The sequence below is a fragment of the Odontesthes bonariensis genome, chromosome 9, assembly GCF_027942865.1.
Source record: "Odontesthes bonariensis isolate fOdoBon6 chromosome 9, fOdoBon6.hap1, whole genome shotgun sequence".
Taxonomy (NCBI): Eukaryota; Metazoa; Chordata; class Actinopteri; order Atheriniformes; family Atherinopsidae; genus Odontesthes; species Odontesthes bonariensis.
The window spans coordinates 22,039,265-22,050,317 of record NC_134514.1 but is presented as its reverse complement, the minus strand read 5'-3'; the positions used below and the strand labels follow the sequence as shown (position 1 = coordinate 22,050,317).

General features: G+C 40.5%; 1 protein-coding gene across 1 annotated transcript; it reads left to right on the top strand.

Moving 5' to 3' along the window:
• The first annotated feature begins 2,657 nt into the window (after positions 1–2,657).
• taf15 (TAF15 RNA polymerase II, TATA box binding protein (TBP)-associated factor) lies at positions 2,658–11,026 on the top strand. The gene is made up of 16 exons (XM_075473638.1): positions 2,658–2,806; positions 3,507–3,531; positions 3,721–3,754; positions 3,840–3,942; positions 5,756–5,810; positions 5,895–6,154; positions 6,291–6,480; positions 8,229–8,263; positions 8,811–8,843; positions 8,954–9,063; positions 9,151–9,280; positions 9,365–9,472; positions 9,557–9,635; positions 9,717–9,805; positions 9,920–10,052; positions 10,585–11,026. The coding sequence occupies exons 1-16, from the start codon at positions 2,797–2,799 to the stop codon at positions 10,622–10,624; spliced, it is 1,434 nt and encodes a 477-aa protein (XP_075329753.1). The 5' UTR covers positions 2,658–2,796; the 3' UTR covers positions 10,625–11,026.
• Positions 11,027–11,053: the final 27 nt, after the last annotated feature.

Sequence of the window (11,053 nt, the reverse complement as noted above, 5' to 3'; positions counted from 1 at the left end):
AATTTTAATTCTTATTTTATTGGTATCAGGACTGCACATGGTACCCTGTATGATTGTGTATGTGACAAATACAACTATCTTGAATCTAATGAGCACAACATTTTATAATTTTATATGTAGATAAAACTTTATACTTGAATAAATCTTGTAAATTTCTTGGCAAAGTGAGTGAGACGCACCAGATAAATACTGGCTACTGCGATCAATTGATGTTATCCTGTTTGCTGACCCAAAAACAGTACTTAGAGATAAACTTGTTTTTTATAAGCACTGTAAGGCCTACTTTTGGTGTCATTAGCTTAGGTCACAAAAAGATTCATTAAAAACACATCGGAGCATTTTCAGCATTTGTTTCCACTGTCCAAAATGTCCTCAAAAAATGCAGTTGCGGGGACCTTTGGAAGCGAAAAGATTTGGTCGAACAAGAAAATAGAGAGAAAACGCTTTTTTTTTTTTTTTTAAATTGGTTGACTGATGTGCTGACTTGTACTCATTTCATCTTCCAGGTAATGGTTGGAACAGCCTCAGATTTATAATAGTTTATGTTTAGATGGATTTATGATATTTATATTATTGATTATAGTTCGGTATCATAATTCAGTGGACTTCTTTAACAGGGCATTAGCTGATCCAAAGCAGGTGTCAAAATCCAAGATGAACCACTTCAAAAAACAAGCTGAAGCTTTTTCCCAATCATATGTGTTCAAAGTTTTTTTGTTTGTTTGTTTGTTTTTTGTTTTTTTACACAGGATTAACATGTGAGGATGGGGTAATTGATTAATGTTTACAAGCCGTAAGGGTTATATTTGCTTGTTTTTTTCCCCCTTAGAAATCTACAAATATGTAATAATCATAGAGGTGCACAATCTTTAAAACATGACCAGAATTATCAATCATATCAACCCATACATGGGTTGTTGGAGAACCCACGAAACAATAACAATTTCCTGTGATATTTAAATGGAAATCTTTCATGGTGCTAAATGCAACATTAGCATCGTCACATAAAGAAAGACGCATATTAATGCAGTCTGATGAGAACTGCTAGTGCAGAGGTCTTCAACAGGGGGTCCGCGGAGGTACTGCAGGGGGGTCGCGAAATCTTTGGTTTTTTCAAACAGTTTTTTCTCACAAATTGTGTGCAAACGTGTGCCATCCACAGTTGGTTCGAGGATTCATTGTCCCATCTACATGCATGTTTAAAGTTGAAATCTGTGGATTATTTGAATGGCTCAGTGTTGTATCAAATCAAATCAAATTTATTTATATAGCACATTTCATGTACAAACAGTTCAAAATGCTTTACATAAAATAATAGCATTGCAGCAGGGAGTGCAAGAAGCATTAAAAATACATAAAAGAATATAAAGAGAAACAAATAAAACAATTTAAATTAATTTAAAAACAGGCAACGATCTAGATAAGTTAAAAGATATTTCATGCATAGACACATGAGAACAGAAATGTCTTTAACCTGGATTTAAAAATGTCTACATTTGGTGAAAGTTTAATCTCCACTGGCAGTTTGTTCCACTTGTTTGCAGCATAACAGCTAAATGCTGCTTCTCCATGTTTAGTCTGGACTCTGGACTGGACCAGCTGGCCTGAGTCCTTGGATCTAAGAGCTCTGCTAGCTTTATATTCTCTGAACATATCACAGATGTATTTTGGGCCTAAACCGTTCTGGGGTTTGTAAACCATCAGCAGGCTTTTAAAATCTATTCTGTGACTGACTGGAGGCCAGAGTAAAGATTTTAAAACTGGTGTGATGTGTTCAGATCTCTTAGTCTGGGTTAAAACTCTAGCAGCAGCGTTCTGGATGAGCTGCAGATGTTTAATGCTCTTTTTGGGAAGTCCAGTTAAAAGAGCGTAACAGTAATCGAGTCTGCTGGAGATGAATGCATGGATGAGTTTCTCCTGGTCTTTTTGATGTTTCTGAGATGGTAAAAAGCTGCCTTGGTGACAGCTTTGATGTGGCTGCTGAAAGTCAGATCTGAGTCTATCAACACTCCGAGGTTACCAACTTGGTCAGTGATTGTAAGGTCCCGAGTCTCAAGATATTTACCAATGCTGACCCTCTTCTCTTTGCTACCAAACAGAATGATCTCAGTTTTGTCTTCATTTAATTGTAGAAAATTTTCTCTCATCCAGGTGTTTACTTCCTCCAGACACTGACACAGTACGTCTGCTGGGCTGCAGTCGTCCGGAGACAGAGACACATAAAGTTGTGTATCGTCTGCATAACTGTGATGTTTGCAAGATGTTTGTTTATAAATGGCAGTGGCACGGCCACCCTGTACCTTGCACATGTTTGAAATAAAAACATGAATATATTAACCTGTGTATTATTTGAATAGCTTAGTATTGAATGGACAATAACAGAGTAGCTATGTTGATACACGGTACTAGGCCCCGTTAAATATAAAACAAAATTGTATGCCATATAAATAGTAGGGGGGTCCCTGCTCCAACTCTCCATCAGTTTGGGGGTCCCTGGCCTGAAAAACGTTGAAAACCCCTGTGCTAGTGTATTCGCGTATTTTGTTTGTGGACGCTGGTTCCTCATTACTATTGTAAAACACCAGGTGGCGATAATGTGCTGTAGCTTTGAAAGGGGGCTCTAGAGCGGCCTGCAGACAGTAGAAGAAGAAAGAGGTGGTAAAGGGAAGTGCCGCAGCGTGTTCAGCTCAGTCCTGTGGCGCTGCGTAGGCTAACCCAGCCGATTTTAATCAGCTCATCACAGAGACAGACAACATCGTTTTTTTAAAAAGCTAGCACCGTATACCGATAAAAAAAATGGCCACCGGTAAGTAAATGTGCCCCAGTGTCTGCCAACTTGTTTTTTTTTTTTTTCATTTTAGCGACGAAACGTAGATCGTATGGCATTGCGGCTGTTAGCATGAGCCGCGAGGCTAGTAAAGCGGCACCGTCTATTTCATGGGATATGTCGCTGCTCTTTTCATTAGCGGAAGTGAACTTTATGTTATGTTATGGTAACTTCTTCTTTCTGTTATACGTTACAAAGGAGTATTCTTGTAAATGCCATCATGTGTAGAGAAAGCTGAGAAAGGCCTCGCGGCTGGACTACCATGCATAAGGTTCCTGCCTGCGGACTTGAATACGTCTTTGTTTATACCAGTACTCTTATTCCCCCTGTTGAACATATTGCGCTTTAAAGTTTGCTGGTGAATTACATCATAAGCTTGGAAATATTTAGACTGGTGGACTTTGAAGCAAGTTAAGACTTGAAAAAACGGAAATTATGGTTTGTTTTGTGTTAAACATGTAGCCTTAGCTAGCACCAAATCGACCGCCATTTTATTTGGATGTGCCTTGCGATGGGCCTGTTGGCGTGTTCCTGGCCTACTTTAGTGACCTATTTAACCGTCGTCTTGGCGGCATGGTCACCCAGATTTTAAGCATGCTGTTTGGGAAAAGATCCTACTGCGATTCTTCTAAACGTCTTTGCTTGCCAAATTTAACGAATTGCATTGGTTTTCTTTCAGATTCAGGCTACGGTGGCTCACAAAGGTAATTTATTTACAAGTCAGAGTGACTGTTTGAACCAGTAGATGGAAACCCAACTTTCTATTTGCATTATGTTTTACTATGAATACAATGAATAAAAAGTAGTTTGCTTGTGTTATGTCAAATGTCTCCCTGAATGTACCTTGAACAGAAGCTAATTTTTTAATTTTTTTTTTGTTTTTATGTCTGCAGCTATGGTGCATATGGAGGTCAGCCGGGTGGACAGGTGAGACATTTCAAAACAGTTGCTAGCATTTCATGACAGCTTTTGTGATAGCCTGTATAGCTGATGTGCTTGGGTTGTACGACAGGGTTACGGCCAAGGAAACGGTAGCGGTAGCAGTGGCAGCGGTGGCTCCTCCTACGGGGCACAGAATTATAGTGGATACGGAGGTCAAACGGGTGGAACACAAGGTACAGTTTGTTTATTTGAAAGGAATGTTTGAGGAAGTGGCAGTGATATAAGTGTTTTATATGTGATGTACAGGGTGGCCGTGGGTCCTAAAAAAGTCGTAAATCAATTTTCCTGAAAATAAGACCTTAAAAAGTATTAAATTGTCTTAAATTCAGATTGCATGGGTCTTAAATATTTGTATTTTTCTTTTTTCTCTAAAGGAACAGTATTTTTATATATATACTTGATTTTATAAGCATTTGTTCACGGGACTTAAATGTTCTGAAAATATTGTAATAAATTTAATTTAGGACAGTGATGACATTTTTGTGATCTTTTCGCATGACACACATTTAGTCGATGTTCTTAAACTCAACTGTCATTTTACCATACCGTCAGTGTGTTTACTTGGCATTTCCATTGTACTTTTGGTCTTAAATTTCATTTAGAAGTGGTATTAAAAGGTCTTAAAAAGTCTTAAATTTAACTTGTTTATACCTGTATACACCCTGGATGTAGCAAACACCATGTCATGGGGGGTTTGGAGCCAAGACAATTAAAGCAATACTATGTAAAAGTGATGCGCGGGTCGACGAAAAAACATCCCGCAACCGACCGCTTTTTCCACTAACCTGCCCGTTAACTCAGACCGCAAGAAATATTTATGAAACAATGTTGACCCGACCCGCTTGCCGACCCACTTAAAAAAAAAAAAAAAAAAAAGTAGCCAATGGTCTTAATAAACATCCTAGCGTCATTGGCAACGCACAACGGACCTCATATAGCCTACCTGCATTCATTTTTAAGGTGTTAAAATTGTAAGATGGCATTGCTTGTAAGTTTATGTTGACAAACTTGCCCCGCTTCAGCATTCAAAAGTTAAATTAGCGCTCAGCATCTAAAATAATACAATAGAGGTAACCTTCCCACAACAATTGGCTATAGGCAACTTCGTCACATGGATAAATAATAAAAGCTCTCACATCACATGCACAATATATGTCTTAATTATTATGCACTTCTGACCACGTACATCATCTCTGCGGAAGTTATTCAGCCAATAAAGTGTATTTATTTAATAGAACATTGTGTCTACTGTTTGAATTACAAATGTTTACCACGTTATTTTTTTAATGTTTCTCAAACGACCCGACCGATTGCAACCCGAATATCATTAAAAATATTTTTTTATGACCCGCAACTGCGGGTGACCGCGGATGCCTGCAGGCGCCCGCTGGCTTCGGGTCAGCCCGCGCATCACTGCTATGTAACATTTCTACCTTAAAATAACAGCTTGAAAAAAATTGTGCAGCTAGAATGAGTTTTAATATTACGATTGGCCTGTCTCCTATGCCCTTCGGGGGTATGAGTTGGAAAAACTGCGCTATGTAACTTTGCTGGACCGGCCCGGGAGCTGAGCAGAAGTACTTCGACTTGCTTTCTGGCACACCTACCGCAAAAACAAATAGACCCCTCTCACGCTCCCAGGTACATTTGATTACTCTTACCTTCTCGGTCGACATAGCTTGCACCTTCTGACTCCTCGCCGGTTCGTCAACAAACGTGAAAGCGAAAGGGTGTTGTATTTACGACTGTAACTGTACATTACCTCCAAGCCTGTAGGGGGAGCTCCATAAAGGGCTTTTTGAGAAGTTACATTGTATTGCTTTAAATGCTTACTTTCAAGTAGTGATTTGGTTTGGATTTATTATGAGATTTATTTTTAAATGGGTGCAGTGAATTGGACTAAGTTGTTCTGAAGGAAATATAGGGTTCTATGAGAAACGGAGGGTGTGTTCATTTTTTATTTTATTTTTTCTTGTGTCTTCACAGAAAGTTATGGCCAAACTCAACAGAGTTACAGTAGTTATGGACAGGAGTCATCTGGGTAAGCTGATATCACATTCTGGGACAGCTTTTTGTAGATTCAAATATTATGTTTGTCTAACCGCATCACTTTTCTAAAATCAAGGTATGGCGACAAACCGGCTTACGGCCAACAGGGAGCGGCGTCTTATGGCCAGCAAAGTGCTTATGGACAACAAAGTACTTATGGTGGTCAGGGGCAAGGGGGAGACGGCTTTGGACAGCAAAGCACCTATGCTGCACAGGGTGCCAGTGCTTACACTGGTGGCCAGGGACAAGGAGCAGCAGCAGCAGCAGCAGCAGCAGCAGCAGCAGGAGGAGGTGCAGGTGGTGCAGGAGGTGGCAGCTATGGGAGATGGAGTGAAGGTACATATAACTGGATCTTAAGTCGGTAAAGATGTAACATCTGTATGGAGTTGAGGTCACTCTCTTGCCACCGAGCTCAACTGTGGAATAACTCTGCATTTTTTTTTTTTTTTTTTTTTTGTAATTTTTTTTCTAGCATCAGGTGAAGGGGGAGGTCAGGGTGGCAGGTTTGGGCGTGACCATGGAGACCGTTCAGAAGGAGGAGCAGGAGGAGGCTTCAGGGGCCGTGGTGGCAGTGCCTATGAACGTGGCGGTTATGACCGCAGCAGTGGATACGACCGTGGTGGATATGATCGCGGTGGCAGAGGTGGACCTCCTGGTATGGGGTAAGTTGCATATTGCCACTGCCCCCAAGGTACCTCCTAAATATTTAAATATGAGCACAAACCTGTCACTTAACACATTATCACTCAACTAAAAACCATCCACATAGGTGGATTTCCACTACTCATCTGCTTTTTGCTCCAGCACCCCACACTATGGTAATATTTGTTTTTCAAATCTTCAAATGTCGTCATGGATGACAAAGGTAATATTCTTCAATCATCTGCTTTGTGCTCCAGGTGCCTGTACCTTTCAGAATATTGTTTGTTTTTATTTATTTTTTGCATTAGAAAGTGTCGTGTTGATTCCATGCTGCCGTTCAGATCAAATCGATGCTCATCCAAGTGGTGTTTAGATGAATTGTTTTACCCAAAGAGTCACGATCAGAAGGAGTTAAAGTGAAGAAACAAACACTGATCATGTCAACCCAGAAGGAAGCTTAAAAAGCAGAGACATGCATTTGTAAGGTTACTATTCCTGATATTTGGAAAGGTCTGAATTGGTCTGTGATCTCGGTTGACTTATTTTTTATTTTAATTTTTTTTTTGTTATTTCTAGACAGTGTTGTTTGTCTGGGAAGTATTAGTGTATTTTTAAGAAATGTCAAACTTAGCTATTTTTCCATTGCATGGTATAACTCAACTCTTATCTACATGGCTCTCCGCTGTAAGAGTATCCACTCAGTGAACACAGGATCAGCTGTTTATCATTGTCTCACTGTGTGAAGACAGGCAGGATATATGGTGTCAACTGGCTTGGAACCTCAGCTGAGGTAGGGAGGGTAACTGGTGGTAAACCTCCAAACAAAACTAGTGAAACAGACCACATTGCACCATGTAATGGAATGAAGGGCCCCCCCCTTTTTTTTATTTTTTAATATAAATTCTACAAAAATGTCACTGCTCAACTGAGAAAAATCTACAACTACATGACCAGAAGTGGGGAAAACGTGCGTGTTTATTTTTCTACAGTTTGACATGTTGAAGTACCACATGTTGGTCAACAAGGTGAAGCGAGCAAACCGGCCTTCACAACAATGCAACCGCATAACAAGTCTAAGTGATCTCCTAAACCTGTAAAAATGTTAGTTTGAGGGGACAGGAGTGTTTAGTTGTGCTTTCACATTTCTATCAAAGATGCTCGATCGACGCTCTCGTGCTATGGAGACCGCATAAGTTTTTGAACAGTGGAAACTCCCATTAAAATGATACTGAGCCGCATCTTCAGCTATTTCATATTCAAGAGGTTTCATTCAAGTGTTGTGTATTTGACAATGGCGAACATGTGTACTGTGTTAACATGGATCTACATTTTATACTACAGGTGTTCAGAGTGAATGAGCTAAAACTTGGATCTCGTAAATGCACTCGGAAGATTGCTCATTGGTCGCTACACCTATTGACATCAATTTGGCTTCCATTTGACAACAAATTCAGCTGGTTTTCCAGCTCGGTATCCAATCCGGCCAGGTACAAAGGAAAATAGAAAGAGAGAAAAAAAGACCCAAATTCTTTGTAAATGGTGAACCATTGACGTGATTGTCTTCACTCGTCTGCCTGTTCAGTCAGAGCTGCCTAGTCGTCTGTTCATTGATCTTTAATGACAAAGACTAACACATTCCCCGTGTGAGACGTTTCCACCATAGTCGCACACCCTGGCAGGAGTGCATACTGGTGTGGATGTAGGGGAGCTTTGAGTTCTCAGTTGGGACAAAGGAAAAGCCATCATATCTCCAATTTTTCCTCTGCAGAGGTGGTGACCGTGGTGGCTACAAAAATTTCGGTGGTAAGTGACGAGCATCAGAACTGTGTCGGTGGGGGAGAAAAGAACTTGAATTAGCAAAAAGAAATTTAAAAAGAGGGGTTTAGAGGTAAAAGAAACTCAATGAATGCCACCATTTCCATGTCCAGAATCCCAAGGGACTCCACCTAATACAGTTTCTCATAAATGACTTCAGATATGGTAAAGAACCTGGAGCTTGAGTTGTAAAATAATGGTATTGCTGCATGAAGACGAGGTTTGATTTGTAAATGACAAAAGGTGTTCCCAGGACGAAGGAAGGAAAACTTAAACTGGAGACATTTTGGTGGTTTTCATTTCTGGTGTAAACTCAAAAAGAAAAGGAAGAAAAAAAACCAATTCTGTTCTTGTTGCAAGGTATTGGTATGTGATGCAACGGTATGAGAACACCCATCAGGAAGCTGTAAACATGGACTTAAAGTTTATCGTTATGCTTTGGTAGGATTGAAGTTGATTGTTGTGTGAAACTCTGAGAAGTTCTTCAGAACCTCTTTTATTAAAGTTCCCTCCCCCATCCTTATCTGTTTCCCAGGCTCTCGAGACTACGACTCAAGGGATGAACCAGGTGAGACTGACCATCGCATGACGAAATGAGGATGTTCGCGGATCACGCAACCTATTATTTTATTTCTGTATGTAATCATTTTTGTGGTATTTTCCTTCTTCATTTGACAGCTGGAGAGCAGGACAACTCTGACAACAACACCATATTTGTGCAGGGACTTGGAGAAGACGCCACAGTTCAGGAAGTTGGAGATTATTTCAAACAAATTGGTATCATCAAGGTACAGAAAACGTCTCATTGTCATATAAATCGTCTTTGAATTGGAGTGACTTAAATGACACGTTTCCTCTGTATTTTGTGCTTTCAGGTTAATAAGAAAACTGCTCAGCCAATGATCAATATCTACTCTGACAAGGCCACCGGCCGGCCAAAGGGAGAGGCTACTGTGTCATTTGATGACCCTCCTTCAGCCAAGGCGGCCATTGACTGGTTTGATGGTGAGTTCAGATGCTTATTTATGTTTTTCTTTTAATAGTTCATATCATCATATTCACCCCTTGCCTGTTGTGTTTTGATTACAGGAAAGGAATTCAACGGCAAACCCATCAAAGTATCATTTGCCACCCGCAGAGCCGAGTTCACACAGAGAGGAGGTGGTAGTAGTGGAGGAGGCAGAGGGGGGCGAGGAGGTGGGTGCTGATCAAGCTGTCCAGGGGCCCCGGTGTTGTCACGGTTCTGCTTTTAATCCGTTTTTAATCTCTGGTTGTGGGCAGGTTTCAGAGGTCGTGGTGGTGGTGGAGGAGGAGGACCCAACTTTGACCTTAAAGGAGGAGACTGGCCGTGTCCCAACAGGTTTGTGTGTTAATGCTCTTAAAACCTGGTTTTCAACAAGCAGTTTATGTGTAAGTAACCCTCTAATATTTATTTCCTCAGCTCTTGCGGCAACATGAATTTTGCTCGGCGGCAGGAGTGTAACAAGTGTGGCGCACCCAAACCAGGAGACGCAGGATTTGGAGGTGGAGGTCAGTGTTTTGACTGGATAAAGTGATCTGCATTACAAGAATCGGCAAAACAGCTGTCCAGCGTTTACCATCTTAGACTGACTACACCATGCTTATGACATGATTGTTGAGCAGATCGTGGAGGCAGAGGCAGTTATGGTGGCGACAGAGGCGGTGGCTTCCGGGGCCGTGGAAGCTTCCGTGGTGGAGATCGCGGTGGCTTTGGAGGTGGTGGATATGGTGGTGGCGGCTACAAAATGGGAGGAAGGTTAGTTGAAACGGGATGATATTAAAGATAACTATGTAATCTGCACTGATGTAGTTGAGTTATATGAACAGAAGAGGGCGTCGACTGCCAGGGAATAAAAGCTTCTACTTCACTGTAAAGGTGGACAATATATTATATTTCATCTAAGTAATTTTACTGGTGTTTGATTCAAATCAAAATTCCAAGGGCTTTGTTTACCTTCTGGAAGATCTAAATCATTACTACCTGTGGTCAGTAAAGTCTATCATAAAAGGCTTTTTGTATCTGAGGATGTTTATTAAATGTGAGATTCTGTACTTGGACTTGTGATATATTGGTTAATAATTCCATCTTTGCTTTCACATAAGATGCTGTCTGTTGAACTCTGTGGCATTATTGAAGGTCTCTTTTTATTAATTTAGACTTTAATTTTAACGGGTTGCAAGAGTGAAGTTGACGTCATGTTTCACCTTCATTTGTCAGATAAGGGTTGGTCTTTTTAAGATACAGTTGGTATAACTCATCTGTCTTTTTTTTTTTTTTTTTCCCTCAGAGATGACCGTCGCGATGACAGGAGAGGACGGCCATATTAAAAAAACAAACAAAACAACCATTCCAGCCCTTAAATTTGCAGCGGATGGAGGATTTGACTTTGGGGAAAGAAAGTGGGGAGGTGGGGCGGAGGGAGGGGGTCAGACATCCATATTTGTCTGCTTTTTGTAGCTTGTTCATCCTAAGTATTACTGTTCTTCTGTGAGAGGGATGTGTTGAGCTAGTGTGAACAGGCTTTTGGGCTGATGGGCACTGTTGGCATGTCTTTTGTTTTATTTTTCTGTATGTCTAATTTTCTCAGATTCTAGATGCAGATGTTTTGTGAGATAGACTTTGAACCATTGTTTTGTATGAATGGAATAAACATGTTTTACTTGGGTTATTGTTTTTTTTTGTTTTGTTTTTTCTTGCGAAAATATTACACATTAAAAATGTGATCTTTTCTTTTGCCCTTCGTGTGAATCTTTTCC